General features: G+C 45.2%; 1 protein-coding gene across 3 annotated transcripts in view; it reads right to left on the bottom strand.

Moving 5' to 3' along the window:
* Positions 1–26,449, bottom strand: part of LOC112234845 (chloride channel protein 2-like) — a 139,285-nt gene that overhangs the window by 31,023 nt on the left and 81,813 nt on the right. For all 3 annotated transcript variants that reach the window (XM_042296320.1, XM_042296322.1, XM_042296321.1), the window contains 5 exons: positions 18,808–18,877; positions 18,452–18,562; positions 17,239–17,452; positions 3,450–3,583; positions 2,547–2,737 (listed from right to left, as the gene is read on the bottom strand). In XM_042296320.1, coding sequence (XP_042152254.1) covers positions 2,547–2,737; positions 3,450–3,583; positions 17,239–17,452; positions 18,452–18,562; positions 18,808–18,877 — 720 coding nt within the window. The remainder of the gene's footprint in view (positions 1–2,546; positions 2,738–3,449; positions 3,584–17,238; positions 17,453–18,451; positions 18,563–18,807; positions 18,878–26,449) is intronic.

Genomic DNA, 26,449 nt, shown 5'->3' with positions numbered 1-26,449 from the left:
TAGAGAAGGGCACTCAACATGTACTGCATTGACACAAATTACTGATGATTGGTTGAAAGAAAGTGATAAGAAGATTGTGGGATCTGTACTGTTAGATTTCAGTGCAGCCTTTGATATTATTGACCATAACCTGTTGTTGAAAAAACGTATGTGTTATGACTTTTCAACCTCTGTCATATCGTGGATTCAGAGCTCTCTATCTAATATAACTCAGAGGGTTTTCTTTAATGGAAGCTTCTCTAATGTCAAACATGTAAAGTGTGGTGTACCGCAGGGCAGTTCTAGACCCTCTACTCTTTTCTATTTTACCAATGACCTGCCACTGGCATTAAACAAAGCATTTGTGTCCATGTATGCTGATGATTCACCTCTGTATGCGTCAGCAACCGCAGCTAATGAAGTCACTGAAAACCTTAACAGAGTTGCAGTCAGTTTTGGAATGGGTGGCCAGTAATAAACTGGTCCTGAACATCTCTAAAACTAAGAGCATTGTATTTGGTACAAATCATTTCCTAAGTTCTAGCTGAATCTGGTAATGAATTGTGCGGCTGTTGAGCAAGTTGAGGAGACTAAATGACTTGGTGTTACCTTAGATTGTAAACTGTCATGGTCAAAACATTGATTCAATGGTTGTAAAGATGGGGAGAGGTCTGTCCGTGATAACGAGATGCTCTGCTTTTTTGACACCACACTCCACAAAGCAAATCCGACAGGCTCTAGTTTGATCTTACCTTGATTATTGTCCAGCCACATGGTCAAGTGCTGCTAAGAAACACTTAGTAAAGCTGCAGCTGGCCCAGAACAGAGCAGCATGTTGTGCTCTTTATTGTAATCAGAGGGCTAATATTAATACTATGCATGCCAGTCTCTCCTGGCTAAGAGTTTAGGAAAGACTGACTGTATCACTTCTTATTTTTATGAAAAAGATGTAGGTGTTGGAAATTCCAAATTGTTTGCATGGTCAACTGTCACACATTTATCCCACCAGACATGCCACCAGGGGTCTTTTCACAGTCCCCAGGTCCAGAACAAATCCAAGGAAATGTACAGTATTATACAGAGCCATGATTACATGGACCTCTCTTCCATCTCATATAGGGCAAGTGAACAGCAAACATGGTTTCAAAAAACGAATAAAGCAACACACTTCATGGCACAACGTCTCTCCCCCATGTGACCTACTTGTTGTGTGTATCAAATCAAATCAAATGTTATTTGTCACATACACATGGTTAGCAGATGTTAATGCGAGTGTAGCGAAATGCTTGTACTGGACTACATGTTTTTAAATGTATGTAAATTGTAAAGTCTTTTGTCTGTTTGTCTTTTGTCTTTTGTCTGTAATGTATTTTTCGTGATGTGTCAGACCCCAGTAAGACTAGCAGTAAGACTAGCTGTTGCTTTTGGCGCCGGCTAATGGGGATCGTAATAAAATAAAAAAGTATCTAATATATCTCTATCCTCATCTCCACTTTCTCCTACATATTTTCAGCTCTGGTGTTTCCTCCGATCTATTGACTTTTCTTCTCACTTTTTCATTCTGTCTCCTTCTTTAGCTCTCTCCATATTCTCACAATCTCAGCTCATTCTCTCCCTCTCTTGCTTTTTATATTCCTCCCTCCACCAGGCTGTGTGTGTGTGTGGGGGGGTTGTAATAGAGGTGGTGAGACAGGATAGAGAGCAACCCATTGGATTGATGAGTCAGGAGGAGAGTGAAAGACAATCAAATACACGTGTGTACTGGAGTCCCCATAGTGTGTACTGTTAGCTTGGTGTGGTACCGGGGACTCCAGACATGACTGACATCATAGTGTGTACTGTTAGCTTGGTGTGGTACTGAGGACTCCAGACATGACTGACATCATAGTGTGTACTGTTAGCTTGGTGTGGTACTGAGGACTCCAGACATGACTGACCTCATAGTGTGTATTGTTAGCTTGGTGTGGTACTGGGGACTCCAGACATGACTGACCTCATAGTGTGTACTGTTAGCTTGGTGCGGTACCGGGGACTCCAGACATGACTGACCTCATAGTGTACTGTTTACTGTTTACTGGGGACTTGACTGTGTGGTACTGGGGACTCCAGACATGACTGACCTCATAGTGTGTACTGTTTAGCTTGGTGTGGTACTGGGGACTCCAGACATGACTGACCTCATAGTGTGTACTGTTAGCTTGGTGCGGTACCGGGGACTCCAGACATGACTGACCTCATAGTGTGTACTGTTTAGCTTGGTGTGGTACTGGGGACTCCAGACATGACTGACCTCATAGTGTGTACTGTTAGCTTGGTGTGGTACTGGGGACTCCAGACATGACTGACCTCATAGTGTGTACTGTTAGCTTGGTGTAGTACTGGGGACTCCAGACATGACTGACCTCATAGTGTGTAACGTTTAGCTTGGTGTGGTACTGGGGACTCCAGACATGACTGACCTCATAGTGTGTAACGTTTAGCTCGGTGTGGTACTGGGGACTCCAGACATGACTGACCTCAAAGAGTGTAACGTTTAGCTCGGTGTGGGTTGTTAAGACTGTACTTACCTGGAACCGGACCTCCTGGTTAACCCTCTGGGAGCCGTCCTCGCTGCCCGGATGGGAGACCATCGACAAGCGCTTCTTCTCAGCAGTAGCCCGGTCTCTCAGGTACTCCAGTCTCCGTGGCCGGCCCAGCTGTAGGGACAGGAGGGCCTGGAGCTGGGCACGCTCAATAGAACCCAGCAGGATCATCGACTCTGAGGGGTGGGGGAGAGAGGGGAGGGAGGGAGGGAGGGAGGGAGGGAGGGAGGGAGGGAGGGAGGGAGGGAGGGAGGGGGGGAGTGAGAAGGGGTGATGATGAGGTCGAAAAAAAAGGGGGGAGAGAAAGAGAGCAGGGAAAGTGAGGGGCAGCAAGGGAGAGATGGATGGAGAGAAATATGAGATGAGAGTGCAAATAAGAAGGGAATGGGGTGATGAAGAGAGGACAGATATGATGGGATGAAAGGCAGAGGAGAGACAGATGAGAATAAAAAGAAGAGGGATGATGGAAGAGAAGAGAAATAGAGAGAGAGGGGCCAGGAGATTAGAATGAGAGAGGAGGGGGAGATGTGATGGAGGAGAGGAGAAAGAGAGGTCTTCTAGAACAGTAGTTAATGTGCAGGGACTCCTAACACATGTTTCTGCATGGTAAGTTATGTAACTAACAACAGCCAGGCGTCTGTGTTTGAGTGTGTGTGTGTGTGTACACAACGGGGTGTGTATGAGGGGGTGTGTTTGTTTGTTTAAAATAATTGCCCCAGCTAATTGCTTTGGCATCTCTACACAATTACAACAGACTTGGCATACTGTATAAGAATATATAACTTGAATGTGTGTGTGGGGGAGTATTTATTTGACGGAAAATGTTCTGTAGTGTGTGTAATTTGTGTGTGTCTGCGTCTGTAAAGTATGAGTATGTGCTTGTCTCACCACTGGACTCGAGCAGGGCCAGGGTCTTGAGGTGTCCAGCCAGCAGTACATCATGCAGGTCTCTGTAGCAGCAGTTGAGGGTGATGTAGGTCACATCCCTGATCATGATGTCCTCCACACGAATATTATACTTCCTGAATGACGATAGGAGAGAGGGGTGACGAGGGGAGGAGCGGAAGAGAGGGAGTGTTTATTAGCACCACCTATACAGTCAGTGAGTGATAACTATTAGAAAATCGGAGTGAAAAGTTAAGCCCCCCAAAAAATGTAATCTGTCAATTCCTCTGTCCTTTCAGAGGTGACTGCGGAACATCATCCTAGTCAGTCCTGAACTTATTGCTACAGAGGTGAGGTTGCATCCGGACGTAATAGTTGTACTGTATAGGAGGTGACTGTGTGAGAGAGCAGGTTCTGCCTCAGAACACTAGACAGGTTTCCTTCCTGCCAGACAGGCTGAGCGTGCCAACCTCCGACACGAAAGCAGCACTAGGTTCCGCTGCCAAGTTCTGTCCGTGCCAACCCCGACGCAGGCCTTCCCTCTGTCCCTCTACAAGATCTAAAACCCATACACATGTACTGCCCGGTTTCTGTACACCAATACAATAACCCCCTCTGTAGCTTTAAACCAGGGAATCAGTTCCCAAGTATTCCCACAAATAAAAAAAGTAATATGTGATAGTGTCTCAATGTAAATAAGGTATGAAATTATTGTTATTTTCAAATGCAATCCCTTTTTAGACTTAGTTGTGGTCAATGTGCAGTGCACAAATTATTATAATTACGTTCCGGCCCCCCGATCAGCCGCTCCGACAAAAATCGGCCCACGTTTGAATCTAGTTGCCTAGCTCTGCTTTAAACCAATACAATAATCCTCTATACAGCAGACCTTATATAATGAGCACTTCAATGGTTCTGAAACCAACAAACAGAAACCTGTCTCTTACTGTATCTGTCTCATAACTTCTGAGTACAGTGGACTGTAGGCACATTGCCACACACACACACACACACACACACACACACACACACACACACACACACACACACACACACACACACACACACACACACACACACACACACACACACACACACACAGAAAAAGTGATGTGCATGTAATTGTTGCCTCACCTCGCTCTCCAACCAGTTAGATGGTGCCGACAGACATAACGGCTCTAATTCTAGCAACTTTGCAGTATTTTGTTTTTTTTGTATTTTATTTCTCGCATTAAAGCCCAGAAAGTTTGTGTTATTACATACAGCCAGAAATAACTTTTGGATATCAGAGTGGACCACCAGCATTATGACCAGGATTACAACTTTCCCAAATTGGATCCTTTGTTTGTACCACTCAGGGCAATTGAACTTATCCCAGAGGCTGCTCCAAGACGCTGACGGCGGAGAAGAGGTATTCGGAGTGGACTTCTAGTCCGACTCAGGAGGTGTATATTACTCGCTAGTGTTCAGTCTTTGGACAACAAAGTAGATGAGCTCAGGACGAGGATCTCCTTCCAGAGAGACATCAGGGACTGTAACATACTCTGCATCATGGAATCCTGGCTCTCTCCGGATATACTGTCCCCGTCCATACAGCCAGCTGGGTTCTCAGAACATCGCGCAGACAGGAATAAAGAATTCTCAGAGAAGAAGAAAGACGGGAGTGTATGTTTCATGATTAACTACTCATGGTGTGATTGTGATAATGTACAGAAACTCAAGTCCTTTGTTCACCTGACCTAGAATACCTCACAATCAAATGCCGACCGTATTACCTCCCAAGAGAATTCTCTTTGGTTATAGTCACAGCCATGTATATTCCCCATCAAGCCGATACCACGACGGCCCACTGGACTTGGTGCAAACTGGAAACCACATATCCTGATGCCGCATATATTGTAGCTGGGGATTTTAACAAAGCAAAGTTGAGGAAAACGCTACTGAAGTTCTATCAACACATTGACTGTACTGTAGTTCTCGTGTTGCTAAAACACTCAGCCACTGCTACCCCAACTTCCGGGATACCTACAAGGAAATTATTGTCCTCCCTTTGGCAAATCAGATCATCACTTTATTTTGCTCATCCCTTTCTATAGGCAGAAATTCAAAAAGGAAGTACCTGGCCTGAGGTCTATTCAACTCTGGTCTGACCAATCAGAATCCATGCTTCAAGATTGTGTTGATCACCCGGACTGGGATATGTTCAGGGTAGCCTCTGAGAATAACATTGACGTACTTATACATTGACATGGTAACTGAGTTCATAAGGAAGTGTATAGTGGATGTTGTTCCTACTGTGACTATTAAAACCTACTCAAAACAGAAACCGTGGATAGATGGCAGCATTTGTGCAAAACTGAAAGCGGAAACCATCGCATTAAACCATGGCAAGGTGACTGGGAATATGGTTGAATTCAAACAGTGTAGTTATTCAGTAAGGCATTCAGTAAGGCAATCAAAGGAAAAAAGTCGGTACAGAGACAAAGTGGAGTCACAATTCAACGGCTCAGATACGAGATGTATGTGACAGGATCTACAGACAACCACAGATTACAAAGGGAAAACCAGCCACGTCGCTGACAATGATGTCTTGCTCCCAGACAAGCTTAACACCTTCTTTGCCCGCTCTCAAGGACTGTGGGCTCTCGTTCTCTGTGGCCGACGTGAGTAAGACATTTAAATGCGTTAACCCTCGCAAGGCTGCATCCCTAGTCGCGTCCTCAGAGCATGTGCAGTCCAGCTGGATGGAGTGTTTACGGACATATTCAATGTCTCCCTATCACAGTTTGCAGTCCCCACTTGCTTCAAGGTGTCAACCATTGTTCCTGTACCCAAGAAAGCAAAGGTAACTGAACTAAATGACTATCGCCCCGTAGCACTCCCTTCTGTCATCATGAAGTGCTTTGAGAGGCTAGTTAAGGATTATATCACTTCTACCTTACCTGACACCATAGACCCACTTCAATTTGCATACCGCCCCAATAGATCCACAGTCGATGCAATCGCCATCGCACTACACACTGCCCTATCCCACCTGGACAAGAGGAATACCTATGTAGAATGCTGTTTATTGACTACAGCTCAGCCTTCCACACCATAATACCCTCCAAGCTCATCATTGAGCTCGGGGCCCTGGATCTGAACCCCGCCCTGTGCAACTGGGTCCTGTACTTTCTGACGGGCTGCCCCCAGGTGGTGAAGGTAGGAAACAACACCACTTTGCTGATCCTCAACAAAGGGGCCTCATAAGGGTGTGTGCTCAGCCCCCTCCTGTCTCCCTGTTCACCCATGACTGCGTGGCCACTCATGCCAACTCAATCATCAAGTTTGCAGACATCACAACAGTTGTAGGCCTGATTACCAACAATGATGAGACAGCCTACAGGGAGGAGGTGAGGGCCCTGGCGGAGTGGTGCCTCGGGAAAATAATCTCTCCCTCAACCTCAACAAAATTAAGTAGCTATTCGTGGACTTCAGGAAACAGCAGAGAGAGCAAACTCCTATCCACATCGACAGGATCGCAGGTGAGAAGCTTCAAGTTCCTCAGCGTACACAGCACTGACGATCTGAAATTGTCCACCCACACAGACAGTATGGAGAAGAAGGCGCAACAGTGTCTTTTCCACCTCAGGAGGCTGAAGAAATTCGGGATGGCCCCTAAAACCCTCAGATTTTTACAGATGCACAATTGAGAGAATCATGTAGGGCTGTATCACCACCTGGTACAGCAACGGCATTGCCCGCAACCGCAGAGGCTGGTGTGGTCTGCCCAAAGCATCACCGGGGGCCACTGCCTGCCCTCCAGGACACCTACAGCACCCAATGTCACAGGAAGGACAAAAATATAATCAAGGACATCAACCACCCGAGTCACAGCCTGTTCACCCCGCTACCATACAGAAGGCAAGGTCAGTGCAGGTGCACCAACATTGGGACCGAGTGACTGAAAAACAGCTTCCATCTCAAGGCCATCAGACTGTTAAATAGCCATCACTAGCCGGCTACCACATGGTTACGCAACCGTGCTCCTTAGAGGCTGCTTCCCTATATACATAGACATGGAATCACTGGTCACTTTAATAATGGAACACCAGTCACTTTAGTGGTAAGATGACATGGATGCTACGCTACAGGACTGTTTTGCAATGAACAGACTGGAATATGTTCCGGGATTCAATCCAATGCCGCTTTCAAGGAGTGGGACACTAATCCGGATGCTTATAAGAAATCCCGCTATGACCTGAGACGAACCATCAAACAAGCAAAACGTCAATACAGGATTAAGATTGACTCCTACTACACCGGCTCTGATACTCGTCGGATGTGGCAGGGCTTAAAAACTATTACGGACTACAAAGGGAAACCCAGACGTGAGCTGCCCAGTGGCAAGTGCCTTCACTGACATTTTCAACCTCTCCCTGACCGAGTCTGTAATACCTACATGTTTCAAGCAGACCACCATAGTCCCTGTGGCGAAGGTAACCTGCCTGTCGGTAGCCATGAAGTGCTTTGAAAGGCTGGTCATAGCTCACATCAACAGTATCCTCCCGGATACCCTAGACCCACTCCAATTCGCATACTGCCCCAACAGATACACAGATGACGCAATCTCACTCCACACTGCCCTTTCCCACCTGGACAAAAGGAACACATATGTAAGAATGCTGTTCATTGACTACAGCTCAGCATTCAACACCAAAGTACCCACGAAGCTCATCACTAAGCTAAGGACCCTGGGACTAAACACCTCCCTCTGCAACTGGATCCTGGACATCATGACGGGCCACCCCCAGGTGGTAAGGGTAGGCAGCAACACGTCTCCCACGCTAATCCTCAACACTGGGCCCCTCAGAGGTGAGTACTTAGTCCCCTCCTGTACTCCCTGTTTACCCACAACTGGGTGGCCAAACACGACTCCAACACCATAATTAAGTTTACTGACGACACAACACTGGTAATCCTGATCACCAACAGCGATGAGACAGCCTATAGGGAGGAGGTCAGAGAACTGGCAGTGTGGTTCCCTGGACAACAACCTCTCCCTCAATGTGAGCAAGACAAAGGAGCTGATCGTGGACTACAGGAAAAGGCGGGCCGAACAGGCCCCCATTAACATCGATGGGTCTGTAATGGAGCGGGTCGAGAGTTTCAAGTTCCTTGGTGTTCACATCACCAACGAACTGTCATGGTCCAAACACACCAAGACAGTCGTGAAGAGGGCACAACAAAACCTTTTCCCCCTCAGAAGACTGAAAAGATTAGGCATAGGTCCCCAGATCCTCAAAACGTTCTACAGCTGCACCATCGAGGGTATGGCAACTGCACGGCATTTGACCGCAAGGCACTACAGAGGGTAGTGCATACGGCCCAGTACATCACTGGGGCCAAGCTTCCTGCCATCCAGGACCTATATAATAGGCGGTGTCAGAGGAAAGCCCATAAAATTGTCAGAGACTCCAGTCACACAAGTCATAAACTGTTTTCTCTGCAACCGCACGGCAAGCGTTACCGGAGCGCCAAGTCCAAAAGGCTCCATAACAGCTTCTATCCCCAAGCCATAAGACTGCTGAAAAATTTATCAAATGGCCACCAGACTATTTACATTGACCCCCCCATTTGTTTTGTACACTGCTGCTACGCGCTATTTATTATCTATGCATAGTCACTTCACCCCTACCTACATGTACAAATTACCTCAACTAACCTGTATCCCCGACCTACATGTACAAATTACCTCAACTAACCTGTATCCCCGCACACTGACTTGGTACGGGTACCCCTGTATATAGCCTCGTTATTGTTATTTTATTGTGTTACTTTTTTAAATGTATTTTTTTACTTTAGTTCATTTGGTAAATATAACTCTTCTTGAACTGCACTGTTGGTTAAGAGCTTGTAAGTACGCATTTCACAGTAAGGTCTACACTTGCATGTGCATGTGACAAATAAAGTTTTATTTGATTTGATAATGTTTACATACTGCCTTACTCATTTCATATGTATATACTGTATTCTATTCTACTACTGTATTATAATCAATACCACTCTGACATTGCTCATCCTAATATTTCTATATTTCTTAACTCCATTACTTTACTTTAGATTTGTGTGTATTGTTGTGAATGGTTAGATATTACTGCATTGTTGGAGCGAGGAACACAAGCATTTTGCTACGACCGCAAAAACATCTGCTAAATATGTGTATGTGAGAAATATAATTTGATTTGAAATGAAATACCACTCAAAAGCTGGAGATGGATTTGTCAAAAGGGCAGAGAGAAGAGAGGGAGTGCAGGAATGAGTGCGAGAAGGAGATTCACGCCCCAACATGACACTGCTTTTCTCATAGTGTGTGTTTGTGAATGTGTCTTTCCCAAGTGTTACACAAGCATTCCTATGGTTGAATGTGTGTTTGTGTGGGAAGTGGGATGGGTACCAGAATGAATAGGAACACAAACAGCTTGGGGGCCACACTTCATGCACTCTTTCATTTAATTTCCCCTCTTCATCCTACTCAACTCCCTGCCTCAAATGTAGTTAGTGCTCACACACACACCTGATCCGCAGTGGTGAAATCGAAGCATAGTGGATGACGTGAAGGAGAGAGAGAGAGTATGTGAGGGGTAGAGACAGAGAGGGTCAGAGAGAGCAAGAGGGGTAGAGAGGAAGAGAGAGAAGGGTAGAGAGAGAGAGAAAGGTAGAGAGAGGGGTAGAGAAAAAGATAAATAGCATGCTTCCCATGTTCAGACTAAAGCCCCGTTTGCACTGGCACTTAAAATTAGGGCCAAATTAGAGTTGACTCAAATACAAACTGGGTCGGGGAAGCCCAGTTTCACAACAGGTACCAGCTCGATTAGAATTTGGGCTGGTGACGCAGTTACTGTGCAACTGCCAGCTAGCTCGTCTGGGCTTGTTGCTGTTAGCTATCACAAGAAGTACTGCAGTAGTCAGACATGACATGAATTACCAACATAGTTGGATCCTTTATTCATTAATGCACTACACAAACTTTTATGAGAACAGTCTGCCATCGAATGCTTGCTACCTAACGTTAGCTACCAAATCAATCAATCAAATGTATTTATAAAGCTCTTTTTTACATCAGATGTCACAAAGTGCTGTACAGAAACCCATCCTAAAACCCTAGAGTTGAAACAAGCTAGCTAGCTAACGTTAGCTAGCAGGAATTTTAGCTGGCCAGGTTGTATTGAAGGCTAGCTTCAAACAACCAAACCTGTCATCTGTTTGATTGGTTAGCTAGCTAGCTTTAATTTTATTTAACCTTTATTTAACAAGGCAAGTCAGTTAAGAACAAATTCTTATTTACAATGATGGCCTACCAAAAGTCAAAAGGCCTCCTGCGGGAACGGGGGTCTGAGATGAAAAAATAAAAAATAAAAACAATATAAATATAGGACAAAACACACATCACAACAAGAGAGACAACACAACACTACATAAAGAGAGACCTAGACAATAAAATAGCAAGGCAGCAACACAAACAACACAGCATGGTAGCAACACAACATAACAACAACATGGTAGCAGCACAAAACATGGTACAAACATTATTGGGCACAGACAACAGCACAAAGGGCAAGAAGGTAGAGACAACAATACATCACACAAAGCAGCCACGACTGACAGTTAATAACATATGCTGCTGCACCTTCTTCACCACGCTGTCTGTGTGGGTGGACCATTTCAGTTTGTCCGTGATATATACGACGAGGAACTTAAAACTTACTACCCTCTCCACTACTATCCCGTTGATGTGGATAGGGGGGTGCTCCCTCTTCTGTTTCCTGAAGTCCACGATCATATCCTTTGTTTTGTTGACATTGAGTGTGAGGTTATATTCCTGACACCACACTCCGTGGGCACTCACCTCCTCCCTGTAGGCCGTCTTGTCGTTGTTGGTAATCAAGCCTACCACTGTAGTGTCGTCTGCAAACTTGATGATTGAGTTGGAGGTGTGCATGGCCAGTCGTGGGTGAACAGGGAGTACAGGAGAGGGCTCAGGACGCACCCTTGTGGGGCCCCAGTGTTGAGGATCAGCGGAGTGGAGATGTTGTTACCTACCCTCACCACCTGGGGGTGGCCTGTCAGGAAGTCCAGTACCCAGTTGCACAGGGCGGGGTCGAGACCCAGGGTGGGTCTAGGGTGTCAGGTAGGGTGGAGGTGATATGGTCCTTGACTAGTCTCTCAAAGCACATCATGATGACGGAAGTGAGTGCTACGGGGCGGTAATCATTTAGCTCAGTTACCTTAGCTTTCTTGGGAACAGGAACAATGGTGGCCATCTTGAAGCATGTGGGAACAGCAGACTGGGATAAGGATTGATTGAATATGTCTGTAAACACACCAGCCAGCTGGTTTACGCATGCTCTGAGGACGCGGCTGGGGATGCCGTCTGGGCCTGCGACCTTGCAAGGGTTAACACGTTTAAATGTTTTACTCACGTAGGCTGCAGTGAAGGAGAGTCCACAGGTTTTGGGTGCGGGCCGTGTCAGTGGCACTGTATTGTCCTCAAAGCGGGCAAAGAAGTTGTTTAGTCTGTCTGGGAGCAAGACATCCTGGTCCGCGACGGGGCTCGTTTTCTTTTTGTAATCCGTGATTGACTGTAGACCCTGCCACATACCTCTTGTGTGTGAGCCGTTGAATTGCGACTCCAGTTTGTCTCTATACTGACGCTTATTAGCTTGTTTGATTGCCTTGCGGAGGGAATAGCTACACTGTTTCTATGCGGTCAATGTTTCCGGTCACCTTGCCCTGATTAAAAGCAGTGGTTTGCGCTTTCAGTTTCGCGCAAAAGCTGCCCTCAATCCATGGTTCCTGGTTCGGGAATGTTTTAATAGTTGCTGTGGGTACGACATCGCCGATGCACATGCTAATAAACTCGCTCACCGAATCAGCGTATTCATCAATGTTGTTGTTTGACGCAATCCGGAACATATCCCAGTCCACGTGATCGAAGCAATCTTGAAGCGTGGAATCAGATTGGCCGGACCAGCGTTGAACAGACCTGAGTGCGGGAGCTTCCTGTTTTAGTCTCTGTCTTTAGGCTGGAAGCAATAAAATGGAGTCATGGTCAGCTTTTCCGAAGGGAGGGTGGGGAGGGCCTTATATGGGTCGCGGAAGTTAGAATAACAATAATCCAGGGTTTTACCAGCCCTGGTTGCACAATCGATATGTTGATAGAATTTAGGGAGTCTTGTTTTCAGATTGGCCTTGTTAAAACCCACAGCTACAATGAATGCAGCCTCAGGATATGTGGTTTCCAGCTTACATAGAGTCAAATGAAGTTTGTTCAGGGTCATCAATGTGTCTGCTTGGGGGGAATATATGCGGCTGTGATTATAATCAAAGAGAATTTTCTTGGTATGCGGTCGACATTTGATTGTGAGGAATTATAAGTCAGGTGAACAGAAGGACTTGAGTTCCTGTTTGTTGTTATGATCACACCACGTCTCGTTAATCATAAGGCATACCCCCCCGCCCTTCTTCTTACCAGAAAGATACTTGTTTCTGTCGGTGTGATGCGTGAAGAAACCAGCTGGCTGTACCGACTCCGATAGCGTGTCTCAAATGAGCCGTGTTTCCGTGAAGCAAAGAACGTTACAGTCTCTTATGTCTCTCTGGAATGCTACCCTTGCTCGGATTTCATCTACCTTCTTGTCAAGAGACTGGACATTTGGTGAGTAGTATGCTCGGGAGCGGTACGCGATGTGCCCGTCTCCGGAGACTGACCAGAAGACCGCTTCGTCTGCCTCTTTTACGGCGTCGTTGTTTTGGTTTGCCGGCTGGGATCCGATCCATTGTCCTGGGTGGTGGGCAAAACAGAGAATACGCTTCGGGAAAGTCGTATTCCTGGTCGTATTGATGGTGAGTTGACGTTGCTCTTATATCCAATAGTTCCTCCTGACTGCAAGCTAAAACTCTTTGCTAAATACATGGCTCTGGGTCTGGCTGGCAGTGGCAGGAGTATCGGGTAACGTTAGTTACAGCATGGTGAGGGTGAATAAAACTTTTCAACATCTTACTAGCTAGCTAGCAACATTAGCAAAGTCAGTTGTACAGTCACAGCTAGCTAGCAACATTAGCAAAGCCAGCTGCACAGTCACAGCTACCTAGCAACATTACATAATTTCTCATTTCTGGAAGCAGTGGAAACCCAATTCGAGCTAGCCAACCAAGGCTAGCCCATCCTGGGTTGACTTCAGTATAAATGGAAACAGGTCAGGTGTGATCATTAGAGTGTGGGTGGTTGATCAATAGTCAACAGAAACATAACATATACATTGCTTCAGGTTATATTGAATGTCAGCCATACTCTAACAGGCCTTTAATGATAGATGAACAGAAGAGGTAACAGAGCATCCTGCATTCTCACAACTCTGAGAAAACTGGTCTACGTTGTCATTTTTGTGCCAACTGCTGTCAGTGTGTAGGTGTGTACACACCTTCACATTGTGTAACTACATGTTGTAACTTTGTATAATCTACATGTAAATGAGAAATTATGTAACAGCACAATGAAAAACAACACAACCTACACTTAGCTCACATAACAATGTCTAATGACGCGCACACACACACACACACACACACACACACACACACACACACACACACACACACACACACACACACACACACACACACACACACACACACACACACACACACACACGCACACACACGCACACACACACACACACACGCACACACGCACACACACACACACACACACACACTCCTGGTCCGCTCTTTCCCCTGTGGTGAAGTCAAAGCATAGTGGGTGGTGTGAAGGAGAGCGAGAGTGAAAGAGGGGGAGAGCGAGAGATAAAGAGAGAGAGAGAGAGAGAGAGAGAGAGAGAGAGAGAAAGAGAAAGAACAAGAACAACCAACCCAAGAGGAACGACTAGTCCCATCACTAGTCCCCAACCTAGCAAGAGGAACCACTAGTCCCCTCACTAGTCCCCAACCAAGCAACAGGAACCACTAGTCGCCAACCCAGCAAGAGGAACCACTAATCCCCAACCTAGCAACAGGAACCACTAATCCCCAACCTAGTCCCCAACCTAGCAAGAGGAACCACTAGTCCCCAACCTAGCAAGAGGAACCACTAGTCCCCTCACTAGTCCCCAACCTAGCAACAGGAACCACTAGTCCCCAACCTAGCAAGAGAAACCACTAGTCCCCAACCTAGCAAGAGGAACCACTAGTCCCATCACTAGTCCCCAACCAAGCAACAGGAACCACTAGTCCCCAATCCAGCAAGAGGAACCACTAATCCCCAACCAAGCAACAGGAACCACTAGTCCCCAACCCAGCAAGAGGAACCACTAATCCCCAACCTAGCAACAGGAACCACTAGTCCCCAACCTAGCAAGAGGAACCACTAGTCCCCAACCTAGCAAGAGGAACCACTAGTCCCCTCACTAGTCCCCAAATTAGCAAGAGGAACCACTAGAGAACCCTCACTAGTCCCCAAATTAGCAAGAGGAACCACTAGAGAACCCTCACTAGTCCCCAAACTAGAAAGAGAAACCACTATCTGGTAATCTGCAAAATTGTAATTATTCACCTACCTCCTCATGCCTTTTGCACACAATGTATATAGACTCCCTTTTTCCCCCCTACTGTGTTATTGACTTGTTAATTGTTTACTCCATGTGTAACTCTGTGTTGTCTGTTCACACTGCTATGCTTTATCTTGGCCAGGTCGCAGTTGCAAATGAGAACTTGTTCTCAACTAGCCTACCTGGTTAAATAAAGGTTAAAAAAAAATTGGCAGGCGAAACCCTGAGGACAAACCATCCAGGAATTTTATTTTTTTGAGATGACTGTGTTTTCAATTGGTTTTCTATGGAATACTAGATTTATGAGGCATCTGGTTGCAGTTCCTATGGCTTCCACTAGATGTCAACATTCTTTAGAAATTGGTTGATGTTTTTCCTTTGAGAAGTGAAGAAGTAACCTTTCCTTTCTGGGAGTCGAGCCAAGTGGACTGTTTTGTTTGGGGCGCGCGACCTGAAGCTCGCTCCACTTTCATTTTATCCGCTATTGAACACAGTTTATCCCGTCTTAAATTTGATTGATTATTTACGTTTTAAATATCTAAAGTTGGATTAGGAAAGTTGTTTGAAATATTTGGACCAAGTTTACAGGCAACGTATTAGATCATTTGTAGTCATGTTGGGCGAGTTGGAACCGGTGTTTTTCTGAATCAAACGCGCCAAATAAATGGAATTTTGGGGATATAACGACAGAATGAATTGAACAAAAGGACCATTTGTGATGTTTCTGGGACATATTGGAGTGCCAACAGGAGAAGATCTTCAAAGGTAAGGCATGAATTATATCGTTATTTCTGAGTTTTGTATCGCGCCTGGTGGGTTGAAATATGATTGTCATGTGTTTGTATGATGGGGTGCTGTCCTCAGATAATAGCATGGTTTGCTTTCGCCGTAAAGCCTTTTTGAAATCTGACATTATTTCAAGAAGTTAAGCTTCATTTTGGTGTATTGCACTTGTGATTTTATGAAAGTTAAATATTTTTAATAATTTAATTTGAATTTGGAGCTCTGCCATTTCACCGGATGTTGTCAAAACGATCCCGCTAACGGGATTTGATCCATAAGAAGATATTATTAACTTAGATAGATAGATAGTTAACAAAGATAGACACTTAACCTCTTGCGACGAGCAATCCCGTATCCGGGAGCGTAATCATAGCCTCAAATGCATTAGCATAACGCAGCGGACATAAATACCCCTAGTAACTTTTCCTATTCATGAAAATCGCAAATGAAATGAAATAAATATATTCAAACACAAGCTTAGCCTTTTGTTAATAACACTGTGATCTCAGATTTTCAAAATATGCGTTACAGCCAACTCTAGACAAGCATTTGTGTAAGTTTATCATGGCATAATGCTATGCTAGGCTCTGCTGGCAGCAGGCAACATTTAAAATAAGAAAAGCAACCAAATTAAATCATTTACCTTTGAAGAACTTCAGATGCTTTGACTCAGGAGACTCACAGTTAGATAGCAAATGTTCCTTTTTTCCAAAAATATTATTTTTGTAGGTGAAATAGCTCCCGTTTCTTCATCATGCTTGGCTGAGAAATCGACCGGAAAATGCTACAACTATAACGCCAAACTTTTTTCAAAATTTGCTCCATAATATCAACAGAAACACGGCAAACGTTGTTTAGGATCCATCCTCAAGGTGTTTTCAACATATATATTCGATAATATATCCGTCGAGGCAATTGGTTTCTCATAAGAAGCGATTGGAAAAATGGCTACCTCAGTATTTTACGCAAGATTTTCTGCGGGAGACACCATGTGACCACATGCTACATATGGTCCCTTACGGCCATTCTTCAATGGAAATGCCTAAAAAGACGTCACAATGCTGTAGATACCTTGGGGAATACGTGGAAAACGTAAGCTAATTCGTAGCTCATTCACAGCCATATAAGGAGACATTGGCATGTGGCGGTTTCAAAAAATGCGGCACTTCCTGGTTGGATTTTTATCTGGGTTTCGCCTGTAACATCGGTTCTGTGGCACTCACAGACAATATCTTTGCAGTTTTGGAAACATCAGTGTTTTTTCTTTCCAAAGCTGTCAATTATATGCATAGTCGAGCATCCTTTCGTGACAAAATATCTTGTTTAAAACGGGAACGTTTTTCATCCAAACATTTTAATAGCGCCACCTAGTCGCAAGAAGTTAACGTAGATAGATTGATAGATAGAAGTGAAGTCCTACGTACTCGTGGTGTCCCCAGCCCAGCTCAGGGAGGTAGGGTAGTTTCTTGATCCTGATGATGGAGTCATATAGCGAGGGCTGGAGGGACTGGGCCACGGCGTTGGCCAGTATTACCGCTATCATCACCGGCAGGATGTGGCTGATCTGACCCGTCAGCTCAAACACAATGACCGCTGTCGACACCGTGTGGGTCACCGCTCCAGACAGGGCTGCCGCACCTGGGAGATGAAGAGAGGAAGGGAGGGGAGAGAGGATGAGAGGAAGAGAGCAGGAGAGGAAGGAATGGGTACAGATAAAGGTTACTGTCCATTGACATTAGTAAAGTAATATCAGTGCAATAATACATCTCATGCCCTCAACTCTATACTGAGCCTTCATCAATAATACTGGAACAAAAAAGTGAGGAGGGGCGAAGGGGGGGAGGGATGAGAAGTGCGGGAAGGAGGGAGGGAGGAGAGGGGAGGGAGGGAGGAGAGGGGAGGGAGGGAGGAGAGGGGAAGGGAGGGATGGATTAGGGATGGGCGAGATGACTGTACCTCACAAGGTCAAAGATTAAAAAGTTTAAAAAGTGAAACATTTGAAACATCTTCAATATTTTGTAACCGTTATTGAACAAAGAAAAAGAGGTGAGTGGATATAATGAGAGGAAGAAGAAGGAGTGGAGAGAGTGGGCAGCAGTGATAGAGGAGGGAGAGAAGGTTGATTATTCCTAACATAAGGATGGAGTGAGGAAAGAGAGCGAGATTTCATTTGATTTGAGAGACAAAGACAATGAGAGGGTAAATGTAGCCATGCTGAGATTAAAGAGAGGGAACATCAGAGAGACAGAAAGCTGAGTTAGAGGTGAGTCAACAACATCAGCACCCATTAGACACAAACACAGTTGACATCAACCCCTACACTGAACAACAGCATAATCAGCACAACCGTCAACAACAACGCTAACAGCAATATCACTCATAGCAACAACATTAAAGGACATCTTGCCAAAGGGGACTTCTAAAGCGCATCATTTAGTTTTTATCTTTGACATAAATGTCTTTATATTACTACTGGGTCTAGCAGTGTCTTATTGTATCTGGCTTTCTATTTCCTAATTGTTACAATAATGGTGTCTAGATGTGTCTAGTCTTGAATAGGTATTGTTAATCTTGTCTAGCTATACCAAACTTTGTCTTTGTTTGTGTGTGTATGTCTGTGTGTCTACAGTAACTCACCCACAACGGCGTACCCTCCTGGCACTATGGGGTAGATGGTGCCATCAGAGTGGATGCCATCAGGGAACCAGGCAGCCATGCTCTCCCCGACCAGACGGCCAAATGCTGCCCCTAGCACACACAAACACACGCACGCACGCACGCACGCACACACACACACACACACACACACACACACACACACACACACACACACACACACACACACACACACACACACACACACACACACACACACACACACACATTTAATAAGAGCGTAACATACTGGTATACAGACACTCACAAGACTGCATAGCATAGCATGTTCCCAGGGTTAACATTATTGTTGAAACACACACACACACTTCTCTTACCAATGACGAAGACGGGCATGAAGGCTCCACATGGCACAGGAATGGTGGTGGCCAGAGCAGACATCCAGAACTGAGACAGACACACAGATACAAAGTCACAGAGGGAACAGTGTGGCCTTTCAGTCAGCCAACAGGACAATCCTCCATTTAACTCAGCTGCTCTGACTTCTGATCAGTACTGTCTTTTATTCTGCACTATAAAAGAAAATACTCCATTGTGATAGACTCATCTCTTCCCAGGCGCGAACTAGCTAACGTCAGTCCCCATCTGGGTGAGATTGAACTGTCACACATCGCCTTCATTTGATGAAAACTCTGAAATGAACTGAACTCTGGATAATGAGCGAGCTGATTGGAAGATGCAGTCGCCACCGACGGGAGAGGCGGCTAATTAGAGACAAACAAAAGGAAATGTCAGTAGTGATAGGCTTGGGCCATCTTCTTGAACTGCACTGTTGGTTAAAGGCTTGTAAGTAAGTATTTCACAGTAAAGTCTACACTTGTTTTATTCGGTGCATGTGGCAAATAAAGTTTCATTTTATTTTATTTACCGTATCCTGGGATATTTGGAAAAATTCAAGGGATGGTTTTTGAATACCGTCAAAACTATTTATTTGAAGTTTGTTGTGGAAATTCACCAATAAGGACTCAGACTCAATATAACATTTCCTCTCAAGTTTTTAAATACATTTTAATATTTGTAGCTACTTGTGCAATACGTTAGGAGATAAAGCAAATTGCGTTCTTCATTTCACCTGTCACATTATTTTACATTATGAAGCTTACCATAGGTCCCTAGAACAGTTGTGCCAGTCACGTTCGTTTGTAAAGAGTGCAACCGGAGAAAGCAGTAGTGTTCAGTGGAGGCTGCTGAAGGGAGGACGGCTCATAATAATGACCGGAACAGAATGAATGCGTTTGATGTATTTGATACCATTCCACTGATTCCGATTCAGCCATTATAACAAGCCCATCCTCCCCAATTAAGGTGCCACCAACCCTCTGTGGTAGTGTTCTATATCTATCAGCGAGTCTTCGTTCTGCAGCGTACATGAGGTGATGAAGTTACACTTGTATGCAATTCACTAAATGTTTGCCATCAGAAATCTTAAGATGATTTTCTGCCAGAAGTCAAAGAGTTCTGGATGAGTTCTGTACAGCTGGCATTTTTCCCCCCGTGCTTCCTGCTAGCATTTGTTTTCTTCTCCCATCTGCTCCATGTACACATGCTGCTCTTCCTTCTCCTGTCTGCTCCATGTACACATGCTGCTCTTCCTTCTCCCCTCTGCTCCGTGTACACATGCTGCTCTTCCTTCTCCTGTCTGCTCCATGTACACATGCTGCTCTTCCTTCTCCCCTCTGCTCCCTCTGCTCCATGTACACATGCTGCTCTTCCTTCTCCCCTCTGCTCCATGTACACATGCTGCTCTTCCTTCCCCTCCCCTCTGCTCCATGTACACATGCTGCTCTTCCTTCTCCTGTCTGCTCCATGTACACATGCTGCTCTTCCTTCTCCTGTCTGCTCCATGTACACATGCTGCTCTTCCTTCTCCTGTCTGCTCCATGTACACATGCTGCTCTTCCTTCTCCTGTCTGCTCCATGTACACATGCTGCTCTTCCTTCTCCCCTCTGCTCCATGTACACATGCTGCTCTTCCTTCTCCTGTCTGCTCCATGTACACATGCTGCTCTTCCTTCTCCCCTCTGCTCCATGTACACATGCTGCTCTTCCTTTAGAAAAGTATGCATCACAACTTTGTTCATTCGCACAATTTGTCTAGTTCACTTTCGCTTGTAAATGTCCACACTCACCAAAAATGACATTCGGTAGATACTAGCTATGCTTGTATAACTTTATGAGCTGGATTTGTCTGGATTTGCAATTAGTTTGTTGGTTTTCGCTCATTAGCCTTTAGCTAACAGCGTTGATGTGATTTTAATATTACTTGTGCTAATTTTGTTAGAATTCTAGTAATAGATGCACAATGGGCTTTTTGTGTGTTTTTAGCGCCCCTTTGTGTGCTATGCCGGTAATACCGTAAATCCCGGGATGGCAGAGGAACGGTATGCCGGTATGAAATTCTGGAACTGACCAAGCCTAGTCACTGGTGACACACACACACACACACACACACACACACACACACACACACACACACACACACACACACACACACACACACACACACACACACACACACACACACACACACACACACACACACACACACACACACACACACACACACACACACACACACACACACACACACACACACACACACACCTTTCCAATATAGCCACAACCCCACACATACAAACACCCCTACACAACCTTCACACAGGCCAAATAAAGAGAGCTTCCTCTCCGGAAGCCACAGCTCCCTAGGGATTCAAGGAGAGGATGGAAGTGTGACGTGGCCATTACATAAACCTCTCAACAACTATCTGCCTGGTTTAGAGGTTTAAATAGACCTCTTAATTACACTCATCTCTCTCTCCTTTCCATTTCCCCCATTCACATCTCTTTCTTTTCCGCTTTCTCCCTCCCTCTCTCTCTAGTTAGCAGTAATTAAGCCCAGCTGCCAGTGTGATCTAATGGATCTCTGTCAGTAACTCTACACCCTACGCTGCTTTCACACCTATCCAAACACACACACACACACTCACAAGCACACACACAAACACAGAGGATTACTGCGTCATTCACACATATGTGAATGTCATTGGGGATTACTGCGTCATACACACACCTGTGTCATGGCACAAACACACACAGTAGGAGTCATTGATGGAAAATGGAGCATGGCAGAGAAGAATGTGTGTGGCGGGCTGCCACTTGACACCACGCATGACACACACAAGTAATAGTCTAACCTAATAGCAGTTATGCTGTCAATTACCATGCACCATGATGGAAATGGTCAGAAATTTGGCAAAAATTACAATCTAACTTCTCAAAAAGGTGAACACACTGTCTGGCCAGGCAAACTTCAATAAGGGAGAGAGGTTTAATGGATCTGGAAACTCATAACATGGGCTTAAGGCTATTACAGAGGTATGAACTAAGATGGCACCTGGAGGAGTGTGAGAGTGTAGGTAGAGAAAAGTAGAGCGAAAAAAATAAGTATTTGTCTGTGTGTATTTGTGTGTAGTGCCTTTCTGTACTTCTTTAAGACACACACACAGCATTGCATTGAGTGGACACTGCTATATGTCAATCCACTTATTCAGTTTAAGGTTACAGGTTTCCCTAGAATTGAATTGTCTTACCTAACAGTAACACAGCTCTCTCTTCTAACACTCTCCTTTTTCATCTGCCTCCACACCAGCACTTTCTTTCTTTCTTTCTTTTTTTCTATCCCTCTCTCTCTGGTCTCTAATGAGAAGAGAGGAGACCAGGCTTGGTTTCTGTTGACTGCCTTGTTTGATATAAAATCATTATTACTGCTCTAGTAATTAGTCCCCTCTGTCTTGCACGCACACACATGCACACGCACACACAGGTGCGAGGAAAATAATTTAGGCAGCGTGCGATGACGTCACTTCCCCTTCATTGGCAGTCGCTAGGACAGCAGGCAGGGCAGCTATTCCCATGGTGACGGGCGGTGGTGACGTTGGCCTCCCTGCCCAGTGACAGTCACCCTGGGTTCTTACCTTCCTGCCACAGGGTTGCCTAGGCGATGCTCTTGCTGACTCACACAGGTATGAGCAGACAGATATGGCTTCATTATTACTGTATCATCATAGAATATCACCTACAGTACTATACCTCAGATATAACTTTCAAACCAGGTGGACCTTGGGATGCTGCAAGAGGGGACTTCAACTACTAAACACATGCACACACACGCAAACACACAATGTAATCCCAAATCACAGAATCCCTGATTACTGACCCTCTGTGCCAGAACCAACAACCTTTACAGAATAACAGCGGAAGATGGTCATAAAATAGCTGATGCAATCACTGCAAAACAACGGGAACACCCACCGCATCAACATCCTTCTGTAATATTCTCCTGTAACATCCTACTGTAACTGTACTGTCTAATGCATAGTAGCTATAGTCCTATATCTCCTTCATACTCATCTTTATAATTCCTTTAAAACGCAACCTTTTCCTAGTTTCGTTTGACTCTTGCTTCCTCCATGTCTCTTCTCTAACTCTGTTCTCGTCTGTCATTTCTCTCACTCACTAGGCAAAAGCACAGACAGACACACAGTAAAAGTGGGCCACAGGTGAGTGTGGGCCTGTAAAAGGGAGATGGAGGTTTCTATGGTAATGGAGAGGTTTATAATGTTTATAGAGAGCCAGGCAGAGCTGGAGAACACACACACAAGAAGTTGCCGCCGATAGAGATGGACGCGCTGTTTCTGGATCCTAAGAAACTGTTGAGTCTTTTTTTGTTGGTTATTTCTTACATTATTAGCCCAGAACATTTTTTGCATTATTACATACTGCCGGAAACAGCTTTGGGATATCAGAGCGGCATTAACTCACCAGCATTTTCGACCAGAATTTCTACTTTCCTGAATTGGATCCTTTGTTCGTACCCTCCAAGGCGATTGAACCTATCCCAGAGGCTGCTCCAAGATACCACCGGTGAAGAAGAGGTATTCTGAGTGGACTTGTAGTCCGAATCAGGAGGCTAGCACACGATACACAGCTTCCGAGTATATTACTCGCTAATGTTCAGTCCCTGGACAATAAAGTAGACGAGCTCAGGGTGAGAATCTTCTTCCAGAGAGACATTAACATACCTCTCTTCCGGATATACTGTCCCGTCCATACAGTAGGCTGGGACCGCAGGCAGGGCAGCTATTCATTGCACAGCTAGGAATAAAGAACTCTCCAGGACGAAGAAAGACGGAGGTGTATATATCATGATTAAATACTCAAGGTGTGATTGTGATAATGTATAGAAACTCAAGTCCTTTTGTTCACCCAACCTAGAATACCTCACAGTCAAATGGCGACCGTATTACCTCCCAAGAGAATTCTCTTTGGTTATCATCACAGCCGTGTATATTCCCGCGTAGGCCGATGCCACGATGGCTCCCAAGGAGCTACACTGGACTTTGTGCAAACTGGAAACTGAATAATCTGACGCCGCTTTTATTGTAGCTAAGGACTTTAACAAAGCAAATCTGAAGAAAATGCTACCGATGTTCTATCAACATATTGCCCGCAGTACTCGCGCTTTAAAAACTCTAGACCATTGTTACTCTAGCTTCCGAGATGGGTACAAGGCACTCCCCCGCGCTCCCTAAGGCAAATCAGATCATTACAAATTTTTGCTGCTCTCTTCCAATAGGCAGAAATTCAAACAGGAAGTACCCATGCTAAGTTCTTATCGACGCTGGCCTGACCAATCAGAACCCATGCTTCAAGATTGTTTTGATCACCTGGACTGGGATATGTTCCGGGTTACCTATGAGAAACACTATGACGTATACACTGACACGATGACTGAGTTCATCAGGAAGTGCATAGGGGATGTCTAACCATGGCTAGATTGCAGCATTTGCACAAAACTGAAAGCACGAAACACTGCATTTAACCACAGCAAGGTGACTGGGAATATGATTAAATACAAACAGTCCAGTTATGCCCTTCGTAAGGCAATCAAACAGGCAAAATGTTAGTACAGAGACAAAGTGGAGTCACATTTTAAACGGCTCAGACACAAGATGTATGTGGCAGGGACTCCAGACAATCACGGATTACAAAGGGAAAACCAGCCATGACCCGGACACCTATGTCTTGCTCCCGGACAAGCTAAACACTTTTTCACCCGCTTTGAGGATAACACAGTGCCACCGACGTGGGCCACTCCCAAGGATTGTGAGCTCTCGTTCTCCATGGCTGACACAAGTACGATTTTTTACATGTTTTAGTTATCCGTTATTTTACCAGGTAAGTTGACTGAGAACATGTTCTCATTTACAGCAACGACCTGCGGAATAGTTACAGGGGAGAGGAGGGGGATGAATGAGCCAATTGTAAACTGGGGATTATTAGGTGACCGTGATGGTTTGAGGGCCAGATTGGGAATTTAGCCAGGACACTGGGGTTAACACTCCTCCTCTTACGATAAGTGCCATGGGATCTTTAATGACCTCAGAGAGTCAGGACACCCGTTTAACTTCCCATCCGAAAGACGGCACCCTACAAAGGGCAGTGTCCCCAATCATTGCCCTGGGGCATTGGGATATTTTTTAGACCAGAGGAAAAAGTGCCCCCTATTGGCCCTCCAACACCACTTCCAGCAGCATCTGGTCTCCCATCCAGGAATTGACCAACCCTGCTTAGCTTCAGAAACAAGCCAGCAGTGGTATGCAGGGTGGTATGCTGCTGATATTTAAGTGTGGTAATAACCCTTGCAAAGCTGCCGGCCCAGACAGTATACAGCATCTCAGACTGTATGGATATATTCAATCTCTCCATGCAGGGCTCTCGAGAGGGTGGTGTTGACGATCCGTGCAGTGGAGGTGTTGTTGCCCACTTTCACCAACTGGGAGGCAGCCCGTGAGGAAGTCCAGGACCCAGTTGCATAGGGTGGGGCTCAGACCCAGGGCCCCGAGCTTAAGGGGTACTATGGTGTGGAAGACTGAGGGGTAGTCAATGAACAGCATTCTTACATAGGTATTCCTCTTGTCCAAATCAAAAATCAAATCAAATCAAATTTTATTTGTCACATACACATGGTTAGCAGATGTTAATGCGAGTGTAGCGAAATGCTTGTGCTTCTAGTTCCAACAATGCAGTAATAACGAGCAAGTAATCTAACTAACAATTCCAAAAAAACTACTGTCTTATACACAGTGTAAGGGGATAAAGAATATGTACATAAGGATATATGAATGAGTGATGGTACAGAGCAGCATAGGCAAGATACAGTAGATGATATCGAGTACAGTATATACATATGAGATAAGTATGTAAACCAAGTGGCATAGTTAAAGTGGCTAGTGATACATGTATTACATAAGGATGCAGTCGATGATATAGAGTACAGTATCAACGTATGCATATGAGATGAACAATGTAGGGTAAGTAACATTATATAAGGTAGCATTGTTTAAAGTGGCTAGTGATATATTTACATCATTTCCCATCAATTCCCATGATTAAAGTGGCTGGAGTAGAGTCAGTGTCATTGACAGTGTGTTGGCAGTAGCCACTCAATGTTAGTGGTGGCTGTTTAACAGTCTGATGGCCTTGAGATAGAAGCTGTTTTTCAGTCTCTCGGTCCCAGCTTTGATGCACCTGTACTGACCTCGCCTTCTGGATGACAGCGGGGTGAACAGGCAGTGGCTCGGGTGGTTGATGTTCTTGATGATCTTTATGGCCTTCCTGTAGCATCGGGTGGTGTAGGTGTCCTGGAGGGCAGGTAGTTTGCCCCCGGTGATGCGTTGTGCAGACCTCACTACCCTCTGGAGAGCCTTACGGTTGAGGGCGGTGCAGTTGCCATACCAGGCGGTGATACAGCCCGCCAGGATGCTCTCGATTGTGCATCTGTAGAAGTTTGTGAGTGCTTTTGGTGACAAGCCGAATTTCTTCAGCCTCCTGAGGTTGAAGAGGCGCTGCTGCGCCTTCCTCACGATGCTGTCTGTGTGAGTGGACCAATTCAGTTTG

The sequence above is a fragment of the Oncorhynchus tshawytscha genome, linkage group LG13 (genome assembly GCF_018296145.1).
Source record: "Oncorhynchus tshawytscha isolate Ot180627B linkage group LG13, Otsh_v2.0, whole genome shotgun sequence".
Lineage (NCBI taxonomy): Eukaryota > Metazoa > Chordata > Actinopteri > Salmoniformes > Salmonidae > Oncorhynchus > Oncorhynchus tshawytscha.
The sequence above is the reverse complement of the archived record's forward strand: the minus strand, read 5'-3'. Positions and strand labels throughout refer to the sequence as shown.